General features: G+C 55.9%; 1 protein-coding gene across 14 annotated transcripts in view; it reads right to left on the bottom strand.

The window, feature by feature from the left end:
* The window catches only part of PIP5K1C (phosphatidylinositol-4-phosphate 5-kinase type 1 gamma), a 61,177-nt gene that overhangs the window by 43,120 nt on the left and 2,026 nt on the right, over positions 1-16,031 (bottom strand). For 2 of the 14 annotated variants that reach the window (XM_074351117.1, XM_074351114.1), the window contains exon 1: positions 12,531-12,747. The exons of 1 other annotated variant lie outside the window; for it this stretch is intronic. In XM_074351117.1, coding sequence (XP_074207218.1) covers positions 12,531-12,624 — 94 coding nt within the window. In that variant the 5' untranslated portion in view covers positions 12,625-12,747. Of the gene's footprint in view, positions 1-1,270; positions 2,249-12,530; positions 12,749-16,031 lie in introns of those variants that run through there. 11 more of the 14 variants (XM_074351115.1, XM_074351111.1, XM_074351119.1 and 8 more) reach the window with 9 other exon arrangements.

The raw sequence follows: 16,031 nt of genomic DNA, 5'->3' as shown, positions 1-16,031 counted from the left end.
TCACACGGCCCCTGAGAGGAGAGTGGATGGAGATGGAGAACCCTCCTGGCCCACTCCTCCTCCTCTTACTCCCCTCCCCCTCCATTTGCTCACTGTGTTCCCACCGCAAGGCCTCCTCACACAGTCCTGTCCCAGGACCTCTGCAAATACTTCTCCTCTGCCTAGAACGCTCTTCCCCAGCTCACCATCCAGGCCTGGATCACACATCACCTCCTCCTCAGAGAGGCCTTCCCTGACCATGGGCTGAGGCCGCTTATTAAAAGTCACACCCCTGCTTGGTTTCAACCTTCTCTTTTATTCCTTTGCTCCTCCGATGGCTGCTCCTAATCACATCTCCTGCTACAGCCCAGGGAGCAGGTGCCAGGTTCTTGGCAGGCCTCGGGCACCAGCACCCACACCCGTCTCCTGTGGGGGCCCCAGGAGTCACAGCCAGGTGCAGGGCCAGGGCCTGAAGGTGCGGCGGGCCTGTGCGAGCCACCAGCTTCGACACTCCGGCAGACCCCAGGGGCCAGCCAGAGCGGCACAGTCATCAAGAGCCCATGTCCACCAGGCCTGCCCGGTGGGGCCAGAGCTCCTGATTCATTTCACCCAGCCAACAGCCCTCCATGGAACGGACGGGGCAGCTGAGGCTCAGAGAAGCCGGGTCACCTGCCTGAGGCCACCCAGGATAGAGTGGGGACAGATGGATGTGATTCCAGATGGTCAGGTTCCAGCCTGAGCCACGGCCACATCAAGGGAAGGAGATGGGAAAGAACCAGCTGCGCTGGGAGCCAGCAGAGCCTCCCAGGCAGAGGGGGAGCCAGTGCAAAGGTCGTGGGGCAGGACCATGCACGAGAGCACTGAACAAGGGAGTGAGAAGCACATGACAGAACAGGATGAGGCCGTTACAGGAACATGGCAGCTCTGAGCCAGGGGACACGGCCAAGGGTCAGCCAGACTCAACACAGTAAGGGCAAAACGTGGACAGATTTGGAGTCATGTGTCCCCATTTCTACATTCACTTCACAGCTAACAGTCACCAGGACAGCGTGGCTCTGGCTGAGACAGACCTGGTAACCAGTGGAATAGTCCAGAACAGACAGACTGAGAGCCCAGACCTAGACAGAGTCGGCCTGCTTCGACAAAAGCACCGAGACAACTTGACGGGGAGAGACACCAGGGTCCTGTTCTCAGTGCACAGGAAAGTAACTCAAATCGCATCACAAATCTAAGTGGACATCATAGCTGAGAATGTGAAACTCGCAGGGGGAAACAGGGCAAACCCTCATACCTCGGGTCAGGCCAGGTGTCTCAGCTGCGACAGCTAGTGCCCGAGCGGCCGCAGGAAAGGGACACGGGGCCTCATCCAAGTAAAGACGCCTGGGCTTGGACGGACGGACACCATCGAGGAGATGTTTGCGGGTTGTCGTCTGAGGAGGGGCTTGCATCCAGCATGTAGGAAGAACGCCTCCAACTCAACAATGAAGAGAAAACTAACCCAACTGGAAAAGAGACAAAGGATCTGAGCAGACGCTTCTCCAAAGGGGATACACAAGCGGCCAACAAGCCCACAGGGGCGCTCGCCACCACTAACCATCAGGGCAGGCGAAGCGGGACCACGCAAGGCACCCCACCCTGGGGAGCAGGTGCGGGGAGGGCACCGTGCGCAGCGGCCCCTCAGGAGGTTACAGATGCTCCACCTGACCGGCAACCCCACTGCCCAGCGCCCACCCAGGAGAAATGAAAACACACGTCCACACAAAGGCTGTTCCTGAATGTTCTCAGCAGCACGATTCACAGCAGCCAAAAGGTGGAAAGACCCCAAACGTTCATCAATCGATGGATGATAGACACACAGACCACATGTCCCTCCACACACTGGAGCGTCGCTCAGCCGTGACCAGGAGAGCAGCCCTGACACCCGCTCCCACGTGGATGGACCCTGAGAGCACGACGCTCAGGGAGAGAAGCAGACACAGAAGGACACGCAGTGTGTGAGTCCATGGACGTGAGGCGTCCAGAACAGGCCAGTCCCCAGACACAGGGAGGGGGCTCCTGGCTGTCAGGGGCTGGGCAGGGGTGGGGGTGCCTGCTGATGGGGGCGGGGTCTCCTTTTGGGGTGACGGATGCTCTAAACCTGTGGTGATGGTCGCACAGCTCTATGAATACAGTGAGGACCACTGACTGGTACACTTTAAATAGGTGAAAACATGCGGCATGGGAATTACATCTCAACCCAAAAGAAATGTTTAGAGAAAAGTCTCAGTGCAGAACAAGGCCTCTGGGCAGACCTGGCCTCACTGTGCTTTGCAGATTGTGAGAGCCCCTCCTCAGATGACAAGCGCACAATCTGAAGGTCTGTGGCCGCCCTGCATCGGGCAGGTCTATTGGCGCCATTTTCCCAACAGCATCTGCTCCCTGTGTGTCTCTGCGTCACACTCTGGTAATCCTCACAAAACCTCAAACCTTGTCACTATTATTATATTGTTACGGTGATCTGCAGTCAGTGATCTTTGATGCTGTCGCAAAAAGATTACTTTCTGAAGGCTCAGGTGATGGTGAGCATTTTTTAGCAATCAAGTATTTTCAAGGTAAGGAATGTGCACTGTTTTTTGGACACAATGCTGTTACACACTTAACAGACTACAGTACAATGTAAGTGTAACTTATATCTGCTGGGAGACCAGAAATCCACGTGACTCACTTTACTGAGATGCTCACTTTATTGCTGTGGTCTGGAATGGGGCCCGCAGTGTCTCTGAGGTCCGTTGTATCTTACAAACACAACGGTAGGAGGTGTGTGACCAGGGTACCTGTGCACAGCGAGTGCCTCACATGGAGACACAAGAGGCTGGTGACACAGGTGTCTGGGGTGGGCCTGGGGGCAGAGCCAGGCTATTTTGTGCCATAAACACATAGCAGCTTTCCAAAGGAGGGGAAAGAAAATAAAAATCATGAGAGAGCTGAATTCCAAGGGCGGAGCAGCACATGCAAAGGCCCGGTGGTGACAAGATAGGACGCTTTCCAGGAACAGCAGAGAAAGGTCCGCGTGGCTGGAGGGGAGGGTGCTCGATCTCACTGCACAGGGTGCGTGCTTCCACAGCAGTAAATAGGAAGCCTTGCAGAGGACAGGGGTGGGGCAGGGGGCAGCGGTAGGTGGGGTGGGGGTTAATCCAGGCTCCACAGCCCCAAGAGAAAGAAGGTTCCAGAACCTTCACCATTCATGCCACAAGCACAGCCAAACACCTGTCTGGGCCCAAGGCTCTAGGCAGAGACAGCCCAAAGGGCAGAGGACGATCAGGTGCATTCTCAGTGGCTCCACAGCTGGAAGGGTTCGAGTGGCAGGGTCAGGGTCACCCAGGGTCACAGAGGGACCGTCAGCTCAGGAAGGAGGCTGGTCCAAGTCTCAGGCCCTCGGAGGGCCCCGCTGACCCCGCGTCTGCAAGTGCTCTGTGCGACCCTGGACTGAATCCCAGAGGGGACAGAAGTTATGGTCCAGGACAGCTGGGTTACTGATGAAACTGTGAGCCCTGAGCATGGGCTGCACCGAGGCTCTGCCTCTCGCACGTGGTCCCTGTAACTGGTTCAGGCAGCATCTCTGTTGAGAGGATGCACAGATTCCACGTCTGCAAATCTACTTACTGGCGAGATTACCTGTAACCAACAGGCGTGAGGGTGTCCCGGACAGCCCAGGCCCACATCGGGCAGCGGAGTGTCTTCCCCTGCACGTGCCCAGCGAGGCTGACCAGCTGCTGCCGGCCTTCCTCCTTCAGCCCTCGGACCACCGACAGGTGTCCTTTTTGTGGTCTCCTGAGTGCCACGTTTCCTGCATATCTGTGTTCTGGTGGGTGACTCTGTATCTAAAAAGCACCCCGTACACTGGCCGGGGTCTCCAGTGCGGGCGGGCGGTGCCATCCTCTCGGAGAAAATGCAAGTGTCAGATGAGCTGGGTTCAGGCAAGAGTTGTAGCCCCACCAGCCAGGAGCCCAGTGTGAGTGAATCCACAGCCCACAGCAGACAAGGTGTCTTTAAACAGAAGCGCACGTCACATGAGGCTGTGGTGGGCCGGCTGTGACAGTGCGGTGACAGCGGCTCACAGGAGCCTGGCCCCCGTGTCCCCCATCCCTCGGTGTCCAGGGCAGAGGACGTGGGGGAGTTCGCCACAAGGTCCCTGCAACTTCCTGCAGGCTTCAAAGTTTTCCAAATAAAATGTTAAAGAAATAATAACACACACAGAGACAGGTATGCACAGGCACAGGAAAACACCCGGAGCGGCAGTCACAGCCCCACAGACATGGAGGGTGGAGCCAGGAGCAAACGTCCACCTGCCGCCAGCGGCAGGCCCGGCTGCCGCGCTCGCACAGGAAGCTTGTTACTACCTGTAGTCTGAGACATGCCTGCTGCATGAGCACAGCGGCAGATGAGTGGAACCGAAGACAAAGTCCAAAATAGACCAGCCACACACAGGAATTTGGTCTATAATCAAGGTGGCATCTCAGATCAGAGGAAAGCAGATTATCTGAGCCACCTGAGAAAACCTGGCTCAGTTAAACCCTCGCACAGCTTACGCCAGGATTAACCCCAAGTATAACGAGAATTTAAATGTTAAAAAAAGAGTAAAATTATAGAAATACTAGAAGAATTTAACTGTCACCTAGAACAGAGAAGACTTCTCCATCATGACATCAAACTGGGAAACCATAAAAAGAGAGCTTGATAAATGTGACCACGTAAAAACCTGCCCAGCATCAACAACCATCGTCAGAGAAGATGGGGAAAAACTACTCGCACTTATTTGGATTAAAAAAGCCAACAACAACTTTCCATAATATATAAAGAGCTCCTACAGATCAGTAAGAAAAAGACTGGTAACTCGGCTGAAAATGGGAAAGATACAATTAGTACACAGTTCCCAGGGAAAGGAGGTAAGAGTTCCGAGATGTGTAAGATTAAAGGCAGGAGGGGGTGAGTGGTGAAAGGGGGTCTGTGAGCGTGCAATCAAGACAAGACGGAACGGGGACCCAAGAGCTTACGGGAGCAAAGGCGCCAAGGGCTCCCGGGGCGAGCACTCTGTCTTCCAGCTCCGACAAAGTGCAGGGCTGTCAGGGTGGGGCAGTCCAGCCGCAGCCCCTGTGTGACCTGGACAGGCAAGTCCTTTCTCCTCACGTTCCTCTCTGCTCCCTTTGCTGGAATACATTTTTAATAAAACAAAGATGAAGAGTTAAAAAGGAAAAGATACATGAAGACCTTTCCCTCTGATTCCCATTATGAAACATCAAAGCTGCAACTATGCTGAGATGTCACTTTGGGCCCAAGAGTTTGGAAAGATGGAAGAAATGGACGAGGCACTACATTCTCACCCTCACCGGAAGGAACCGTTCATCTGATACTGGGCTAATCACAGTCCAAATTTCCTGCATTTTACAAGGCGCTGACATCTCGGGGGCCTTGCAGACCTGGGGACTGTCCCTCTGAGTCAGCCAACTCCTCCATCACAAGCAACTTGCCTTTGAGCACACCTCTGCTGTGCAAACCAAGCCGGGCCACTCCACCCCGCTCATACACAGGCCCACGGCCCCCCAAGCCTGGCAGGCACAGCCAGAGCCCAGCCCGCAGCCCAGAGCCGGCTGCCAGCGCCAAACGAGGGATCCCGCCCTGCGCTCCCTGTGTGCCCTGCAGGAGCCCCAGCCAAGGTCAGTGCCCTCCCCACAGACCCAGCTCAGGGCCAGCTGGCAGGGGGACCCCTGAGACAGCCAGCTTTGCTCGACACCAGGTGACTGTGCTGCCCCCAAGGGAAAGCAGAGACCCCTGCCCCCAGCACCTGCAGAGCCGGGGCACATGGTGCAGCCCAAGCGGTGCCCCGTTACCCACGTGCCCTGTGCTGGCGGTTCACGCACTGGCCCCTCTAATCCTCACAGGAGCCCCAAGAGGAAGGCCCGTCTCAGATCCAGCTTCACCAACGAGCCTCCCACTTCCCGTCCCGGGGCTGCTGGGACCCCATACCCGGTCTCTTCTCCATCTATGCCCACCCCCTCGTCGCCTCACCTGGTCACACACTGTAAATACCATCTCCGGGGGCACTAAGCCATCTCCCCGGGACGGACATCAGCTGCTCGGCAGGACATCATCACTCCGCATGGGGAGCTCCTTATCCCCGACTGCCTGCCCATCACTCCCTGAGCTCCCGACTCGGTCCTGCTGCAGCCCCGACCCATGTCTCCTGTCTCACATTAACACTGTGCCCAGCCATCCCCCAAACCTGCTCTGCCCTGTCCCCCGTTTTAGCCGAGGCAGCTCTGTCCTTCCAGGGACACAGGCCACAAGCTCAGACTCCCTCAATTTCCCTCTCTCTCTCTCCCACACTCAATCCTTCAGTAAGTCCTGTCGACTCTGCTCCTAAAATCTACTCTGAGTCACTTCTCCTGCCTCCACTGGGGCCCAAGCCCCACCACCACCCACCAGGAGCAGCGCTGTCCCGTTGCCCAGGTCCCGCTCCCACCCTGCCACCACAGTCTGTTCCCTGAAGCGGCCAGAAGCAGCCTGAGAGCACCTGAGTCAGGCCCCGCCCTGCAGGGCTCCCACCTTCCCGGGGATAAAAGCCCACGTCCTCCCCAAGGCCCACAAGGCCCTGCAGGACCTGCCCCGTCCCCTCCCTGCCCTCCCCTCCTCCCTCTCTCCCCCTCACTCACTCTGCTCCAGACACTCGGGCCTCCTGGCTGTTCCTCCAACTTGCCTGCCCCAGGGCCTTTGCACAGGTTGTGTCCTTTGCCTGGAACCCTCTCTGCCTGGAACCCTCCCCCAACATCTCTACATTGCATATCCCATTTCCTACAGATCTACGCTCAAATGTCACCCCTCCTGAGTTCCTGGCCTCCACCAGCTCCCGCTGTGTCCCCCTCTCTGCTCTTCTCCACGGCACTCACCTCCCCTGTGGTCTCATATCTCTCTCCTTTCACCCTTTACTGTCTGCACACACCACACCCTCACCCCAGCATACACGCAGGGGCTGGGCCCCTCTGGTCTGGGCTGGCTTCCCAGCACCTGGCCCGACCTGGGCCTGGCAGCCCCAAGCCACCAGGGTGAAGGCCATGTGTGTGCAAGAGGCAGGGGTGACTCAGACAGAAGAGTAGCTGTGACCAAAAGCGGGGGCCCCTCTCTTCAGCCAAAGTCAGAGGCCAGGTCCCCACTGGCCCGGGCACTGGGGGCCCCTCAGGCCAAACCCCAACCCCTCCACAGAGCCTGGTGGCACTGCCATGCAGAGGCCCCACGGCTAATCCCCGAAGTCAGTAATCCCCCCACGTGGACGCCCCCCACCCCCCCGGCAGGCCCCGCCGTCCAGCTGGCCACAGCCGGAAATCCTCAGCAGGGTCTCGACCTGCACTGTCACCAGCGGGGACACGCGGCTAGGTGGGGCGGCTTGCTGTGGGAATACAGGGGCCTGGGGCCAAGACCCTCCTGGGATCTGGGCCACCATGCCGGCTGGGCAAGGCCCAGGTCACACAGGTGTCACTGAATGCGCGCCACCAGGGGGTGCAGGTCTCACCTCTCCTTGTGCCGCCGCCGCCGCCGTATCCTCAGACCCTGCTGCCCCCTCTTCAATTCACTCGCTCAGAGGCAAAAGTCCTCAGCCAAGGTGGGGCTGAGCCGGTACAAGCCCGGGGCTGCCCTGCCCAGGGTTCCATGAGACTCTACCTGCCCTGGGGGCCCCGGGCAGCCCCCCAGATTCCCTTTTCTCATATCAGCAAGAGCCTGCCAGAGCCTGGACCCCCAGGCTGCTCCTTCTTGGGCCCTCCCCACATCTACCCCCCCAACCCTAGGATGCAGGCCCAAACCCTCCAGGGTTCATCTCCCTCACCTCCCTCCACCCTCTCAGGAGCCCCGTCCAGGTCCCCAGCCCCACTTACCCGGCCGCCTGCCCCCACAGCCCCCTCCCCTCCATGCAGCTGCGCGCTCTCTATAAAATGTGACTCACTGTCCTGCTTAAACCCGCCAGCACCAGCAACTGGACTCAGACCAGAACCTAAGTAGGGCCAGGGTCTCTGTGGCCCCATGGGGCTGGCCCTGCCTGCCTCAGGCTCCCTACCCTTTCTCTTCTGTGGCTCTAATGAATCACTCGTTCCTACCTCAGGGCCTTTGCACGGCTGATCCCTCTGCCTGAATGCTTGACCGGGGCTGCTATTTCTCCCACAGATCACCTGCTCCCCGACCATCGGCTGCAGCAGGCCCTGGTCACTCCCTGTGGCCATGACGCCTGTTTCACTGCTGTCTGCAGCTCACCAGGGCCAGCGTGGTCTGACTCAGGGGTTGGTAAGCATTTTCCATAAAGGACCAGACAGTGAATATTTCTGACTTTGCAGGCCACGGGTCTCTGTCTCAACACTCAACTCTGCTGCTATAGCTGGACGGCCCTGCGGACAACAGGTGAGCGACAGTGCATGGCCAAGTGCCAAAAAATCATTCCTGACAAAAACTGGCGGGGGCGGGACAGGCCTGGGGCCACCGTCAGCTGAACTCGTCTCACATGTTTATTCATTCGCTGTCTGCACCCTGACCGCCACCAATCTGAGAGCCAGGGCGTCTAGGCACCTGCACCGCTGCCCCAGCCCACAGCAGGTGCTCGATAAATGTCCAACAGGCACTGTTCAAGGACAAAACGAGGTGTAAACGCATGTCTGGTCCCTTCAGCTGGCCACTCCCACGTGGGGCCAGCCACGCCAGCACCATTCCAGACTCTACAGGCCAATCTGCCCGACGAGGCCCTACAAGAAATGCGGTCAGCACACCAGTTTCACAGATGAAGACGCTGAGGCTGCCAGCCCAAGTGCCCGTTGTCGCATCACTAAAGTGGCCATGCAGGATCTGAACTGGGAGCTTTCTGCCTTCAAAGGCCATGGCTGACTAACCCAAGGGGCCGAGGGATGCTGCAGTCCCCGGTTACCATCCCCCCACAGCTACAGAGGACGCCTCTGGTGATTCAGCCCCACCCGCCCCAGCTATGCTGGCCCCCACACTGCTTTTCAAGCACAGGAGGCCTTTGCTTGGGCTGTGCTGGCTTCCTGTCCCTCCTTCAGGCCTCCCTGAAATGTCACGGAAGCCTCACTGAGAGGAGATATTTAAGCAAAAACTTAAAAGAGCTAAGGAAGCAAATGACACAGAAACTGAGGATGAGCACTCAAGGCAGAGGGCACAGCAGGTACAAAGGCCCTGGGGCAGAGCGAGTGATGGAAGAGGGAGGAGGTGAGGGCAGGGCGGGGAGGGGAGTGGGGTAAGTCATGCAGGGCCTTGTGGGCGGAGGGGAGGGCTTTTACTCAGAGGGAGGTGAGAGCCCTGGAGGGCTGTGGGCAGAGGAGAGGCGGGGCCTGAGTCAGCTTTCTTGGGAGCCTTCTGGAGTGAACGGTAGGGAGCACAGGAAGAGACAGGGACCAGGCCAGCAAAGGGCGATGGGGCTGAACCAGGTGGAGGCAGGACTGGGGAGAAATGGTTGGATTCTGGGTCCATTCTGAAGGCAAAGCCAAAATAATCTGCCTCCAGGTTAGTCACGGGAAGGGGCTGGGGGTCGGTCAGGAATGAAGCTGACTGGACTGAGATACCACGGAAGCAGGAAGGACAGGAGAGAAATGGCTCATAAACCCCAGGCCACAGTGCAGGCCAAAGCCCACGCAGCTCGTGGGCCCCCACCGGGGCCCTGTGAACGTGTCCAAGACTCCAGCCCTCCCAAGATTCTCCCCTCAGAACCAGGCACCCAACACAGTCCCCAAAACCATCAGAGAACCCATCAGGCCCTCCTGGGCCAGGCCTTGGGAGCCCAGGCATTTAAAGTAACTGGATTCTAAACACCAACGATGCATTTCACCTCCCATCAGGTTGGCCAGAACGACCAAGCCGACAGCATCTGGAGCTGGCAATGATGTGGGGAGACAGACGGTCTCTCTCGGCCCCTGCCGGACCTTTCCGGAAAGCCACCAGGCATTGGTCTGCTTGCCCCTGACCCAATCACTCCAAGGCGGGGACGCCAACCACTAGAAATCAAAGCACCACAGCTCCAGGCCCACTTTCAAAGATGTCCCCTGCGTCATGACTTGTGACAGCGAAAGGCAGCTCCAGAAACAACCCGATCTCCCTCAGCAGGAGGCTGGTTGCATCCATAAGGCTCATGCCTAAAGTGCTGAACTTCACCACGTGCTCGCCATGTGCTGACGTGCTAACCCAGGCAAGGCTGGCAGCGTGGCCCCATTTGACAGATGGGGACACTGAGGCTCAGAGAGACCAAGGCATTTGCCCTTTGGGGGTCACACAGCGACTGAGTGGAAGCCAGGCAGGATAAGGGGTTCCCCCCTCTTAACCACGGCACTGCATTCTCTCGGAAGAAAAAAACTGATACTGATGTGTGGATAAAAAAAAATCCCCATTACAGATAAAAGTCAAGCAAGCTACAGAACGAGAGGTATGCAGAGCAGCCCTCACTCAGGCGACTACGCCCCCCCGGGGCCACGTGGCCATGTCTGGGGACACCTGTGGTCCTCACAACTGGGGGTGTTCCTGGCACTGAGGGGGTAGGGCCAGGGATGCCACTCCACACCCTACCTCCAGCCCGCAGGATGGTCCCCCCAACAACAAAGAATTTTCCAGGCCAAAACGTCGACAGTGCCAAGGCCCTGGGACCCGGGTGTCATACGGAACCACGGGGTGAACAAGCAGACCCGTCTGTGTGTCCACAAGGCCGTGCGAGCAGGAAAGGCATGGACAGTTCTTCCCCAAACTTAACAGAAACGAACTCGGAGAAAGGGAGGCAGCTATTAACCCTAAGGAGAGTGAAATGAGCGACTGGCCGTGGGAGTCAGATTTCTGGGGTTTGGGGACAGGCAGGAAGGGCCGGGCCCTTACGGCTCAGGGCCCTGTGCTCAGACCCAGCCACAGCCAGGGCCTGGGATTTTATCTGCCCTCAGTCAGATCACCTAGCCCCTGAGAAGACAAATGTCTGCTGGGCGGCTTTCTTGTGGTCACTGCATCTTAGGGTATTTTGTCTCTGCCCAACCCAGGCCAGAGGCTGATGGCGGAGGTCAGGGGGCTGAGAAAGGGCTGCAACTGGGTCCCTCCACCATGTCGGGTGCTAGCCAGGCAGGGCACCACCTGCCGGCAAAGAATGAGGGCACGAGGGCCGGGTGGTGGAGCTGAACCGGGTCATCTACCCAGCAGCTCCAGATGGCAGCGTGAAAGGAAGCGGTGGGAGTTCTCCGGAGCCCCGTGGGGAGCGCACTCGCTCTGGCTCTTTCTCCAGACATTTCTCCCAGCTCCCAGGCAGCACAGCAGCTCCCTGGCTGCCAAGGAATCTTCGGGAGGCCGGGGGAGAAGGAGCATGGACGCCCACATGGGCGTCTACAGGGCCTCTCCTGGTGAGGGCGGCTCGGGGGAACTGAGGATTCGGCGGGTCTGGAAACTTCCTGTTTGGGAGCTTGCAACCTTGACCAAGAAGGAACCATCCCTCTAGGCAGTGGCTGGGCTCTGCACACGGTCCCAGGGAAAGGCAGGCCGCCTCCCTTCCCAAACCTGCTCTCCCTGAGGGCAGGAGAGGGACGCCAAGGAGAAGGGCATGAGAAAGCAGAGCCCTACACAGCTAAGGCAGCCCCCACTATCCAGGGAGAAGGCTTGGGGGCTCCTCCTCCCCACCTGCTTGCAGAGCCCTGGCACTGAAGGTGCCTGGAGATGTCATCCCCCCAACCCCCTCCTGTTATAGGGGGGTAAACTGAGGCCCAGAAAGGGAAGGAATGACCAGTGCACTAGAAACCAGGTCTGGTGACTTACACAAAGAAAGATGAGGCAGTCAGGAGGCTGACCCAGCCGGCCTCCAAGAACCCCACTTCCATCACAGCAGCCCCTGCCCTTCCCAGCCAATAAGATATGCCTATAGGGTGACTGCTTGGAGGGGAAGGGGTGAGGTCCGGAAGCTGTTATCAGCAAGGTGGGTGGCCCGGAGCAATGGGTCCAGGCAGCGGGGCACATCTGGGACAGCGTCACCCCCTGGAGGCAGGGCCCCCCACCGGAACGGGGTACTTCACCATCCCACATGTAGAGCAGCCCCCTGACAAGACAGTGGGATGTCGTCCCCAGGCGCCCTCAGCAGGAGGCAGTGCACCCATCCACCGCGCGTCCTAAATGGGGGGGGGGTGTCTCACTCCCCGCCAGAGATGAGGACCCACCTTCCCGGCCTGCTCCAAAGGGAGTTGTTCCACCCACAGCCTCCCAGAATGGGGCCTTGCACCCACCCCCGACCCCAGACTGGCGGCTCCCCCTAAGACTCCTGGAATAGGAGGCGCCACCCAGAGTCCCCAAAGCGGGGCGTTCTATCCTCCCTCGGACGCCGGGTCCCCCGGCCCCGGAGTGGGGCGTTCCATCCCCCCCGCGAGCGCCCCCGAGTGGAATGTTCCAGCCTTCCCGCTGCGGGTCCCGACGCCCCTCCAGCGCTAGGACGGGTCCACTGGGCCCCGGCGTGGGGGGGCAGGCGGGTCCATCCGGGGAGCGGGGAGGGAGGGAGGGAGGTCCCGAACCGTTACCTGCTGCCGCCCCGCTCTCCGCGGCCCAGGCTGCCTCCGAGGTCACGGCCCCCGCCTCGGCGCTCTCCGCCTCGTCCGGCACCTCCAGCTCCATGGCCGCGCGCGGGCCTGCCGGCCGGCGGGCGGGCGGGAGGGCGGCCAGAGGGTGCTTCCCGAGCTGCGGCTGCGGCCGCCGCCGCTGAACAACAACCGCCGCCGGCTGGAGAACGGAGGGAGGGGGCCGGGCCCAGGGAGCGAGGGGCGGGCCCGGGGCGGGGCCGGGCGCTGCGCCACTGCGCACCGCGCGCGCCGCCAATCGGGACTCGGGGGCGGGGCCTGCGTGCGTCCCGGGCCCCGGGGGCGACGCGAGCGCCCTCACGCGCCCAGGGGGTGGAAGGGCAGCGCTATTCCCATCACTTAACGTTGCTATGGTCCATAACAGCATTATTATATGTAATAAACATAAGTAATAATTACAGTTAACAAATTATCATGTTAAAAATAACGTTTATACTACACATGCTATACGTTTAACATAAGTAATAGTTATGTAATAATAAATAACTTTAATTTTATTATTATGCGCGGTTTATAAATTGTGTCATATTATTATGATAGACATACTAATGTTACTATTAAACAAACAGTAATATGGTATTATGATAAGCAGTATTAGTAGGTAATGTAAAGACATTATTTATGATAGATAGCACCATGTATAACATATCAAAAATCATACATAATAATAATATTCTTAAGTGCCAAGCTCAGTGCTAAAGCCTTTACAGGCAATATCTCCAGAAGTTAGGGACTATTTTTTGTTTTCTTTTTTTTAACTACTAATATATTCCCAGTACCTAACACAGAACCTTACACCTAGAAGACAATAAATATTTGATAATATTGATCAACCAGATGGAAACTATTATCCCCATTTTACACATGAGAAAACAGGAACTCAGGGAGCTGAAGCCACATGCTCAGAATCACACAAAGAACAGTGCAGTGAATCAGCGCGTTTACCTACTGTATTAAGAATAATAATTGCGTATATGTTGTCATTAAAATCTAATGGTGAATTTATTAATGATATGGTTAGGCAGTTATTCATTCTGAGGTCATGGTTTGGGGAGTAATAAGTGTTGCTATTAGTAATTTTATTCATTATTAATGATTTCTGCTGGGGGGCAGGTGGAGGAATGGGGGCACCCAGCTGGTGAGGGATGGGGCTAGAAAGTTTTTGCCCAAGCCTGTCCGACTCCAGACACATGACCCCCTCATCACTGTCTGGGGTGCTGGTGAGGTCATCAGGAGGTTGACAAGACTGTGCCTTGGGATACCTGGTGGTGGGATGACAGGGGATCAGGAAGATGAAGTAGGCCTCAGGCAGACCCAGGGGTTAGAAAGATGCATCTGAAATGTTCTCCATCAAAACAGGGAGACAGAGAAAAAGGAAGATGTAGAGAATAGAACCCAGGATTGGGGGCAGGCCTCCCACAGATTAGCTGTGTCCTGTCAGAACTGAGCCCATCCGGAGGTGGGGGGTCAAAAGGCTCCAAGGAATTAACAGATGATGGATAAACACAATGTGGTCCATTCACACAATGGAATATGATTCTGCCTTAAAAGGAAGGAGATTCTGACACCTGCTACAATATGGATGGACCTTGAGGACACGATGCTTAGTGAAATAACCCAGACACAGAAGGACAAATACTGTCTGATTCCACTCACAGGAGGACCCAGAGGAGTCAAATCCATAGACACAGAAAATAGATGGTGGAACCAGGGGCTGGGGAAAGGGATGGGGGGTCAGTTTTTAATAAGGACAGAGTTTCAGCTTGGGAAGATGATTAAGTTTTGGAGATGAATAGTGGGGATGGTTGCACAACAATATGAATGTGTTAATGTCACTGAGCTGTGCACTTCAAAATGTTTAAGATGGTTCATTTTATGTTATGTGTATTTTGCCACCATTTTTTAAAAAAAGGCTCCAGGAGGTGTTCTTTGGATGCATGCCATGGATAGAACTCCTGATTCATTTCGAATCTGTCTCAAGAGGAGATTTAGATCAGTAGTTCTCAAAGTGAGGTGCCTGGACCTGCCTTCACCAGCATCAACCAGGAGCATGTTAGAAATGCAGATTCTCAAAAAGAAAGAAAGAAATGCAAGTTCTCGGGCCCCACCCCAGCCCTCCTGCTTCAGAAATTCAGAGGGCAAGGACCCACAATCTGGCTTTCAGTGAGCCTCTCAGGACAATTCAGATGCCTGGTAGAGTTTCAGAACCACTAGCTCAGACAACTGGAGAAGGGATAGGGGGTTGGATCAGTGGTGAGAATCTTGAAAACAAAGCAAAATTTTAAAGGATCAACTTCAGGGTTGATTCTGAATCTCTCTTGGCAGGAAGTCAATATTACAACTGAAAAATCAAGAGGACACTCAATATTTAGAGAGATAGACGTGAACATCTACACAATTAACTTTAAAGAAGCTGAAGAGGGGGTGCCTCTGAGAAATCTTGGGGTGGCAGTGTCACTGCCAATTTCAACAGAACCTGCATGATAATGTGACTCTTTAAAGTGCACGAGTATGTAAACTTTAACAAAAATATAAAAGCTTAAAAAAAATTGATGCCAAATGGGGAGCAGAAGGAGATAGGCAGGGAATGGAGAGGAGGGACCTGGGTGGGGCAGCATTTTTTTCCCATCCTCCCCCATTGCTTGTCCTTGTTCCCATTTTGCAGGATGGAAAAACCGAGGCTGCCCAGCTTACCTGGTTGCCTGGTTTCGGACGCCCCCTGGTGGCTATAGTGGCTACTACCAGCAGCACTGGGTACAGCAGGTAAGAGAAACTTGAGTTTCCATCCCTTCCCATATTCCATTCATTCACTCTACAAGTATTTATTGAGCACCTACTGGGTACAAGGCACTGTTCTAGGCCACAAGGATACACGAATGAACAAAACCAAATCCCTGACCTCAATGAGGTGGCAGCCTAGAAGAAATACAGATAAACAAGCAAACAAGGCATAAGGTCCTTTCTGCTGCTAGTAAATACTTTGAAAATAATACAGATGTGATATGACCGCGACAGAATGTGATCGAACAAGACAGACTTCACAGCTAATTCATACTAAGCTCCTCATCCAACACTTTTCAGTAGAATGACAAGTAAGCTCGTTTAAATTTAAATTTTTTCATGTTGTTTAATACTTTCTAGCAACCACATTTTAAAAAGCAAAAAACAAAACAAAACAAAACCAGATGAGATTAATTTTAACAACATATTCCATTTAAACCAATCCATTCAAAAATATTACTGTTTCTGCTGGGAACCCATAGTAAAACTAATGAGCTATTTTACACTCCTCTCCGTACAGCGAGACTTCCAAATCTGGGGTGTGTTTTACCCACCTCTCATTCATCCAGACCAGCCGCCTGTGGGTCGTGGCTGGGAGGTGCAGCCCTACTGTGTGCCCAGCAGTGTGCTCAGCACTTCGTGGGAGGGCATTCATTCAGCCGC

Source organism: Camelus bactrianus, chromosome 22 (genome assembly GCF_048773025.1).
Source record: "Camelus bactrianus isolate YW-2024 breed Bactrian camel chromosome 22, ASM4877302v1, whole genome shotgun sequence".
NCBI lineage: Eukaryota > Metazoa > Chordata > Mammalia > Artiodactyla > Camelidae > Camelus > Camelus bactrianus.
This window is presented reverse-complemented; position numbering and strand designations above follow the sequence as displayed.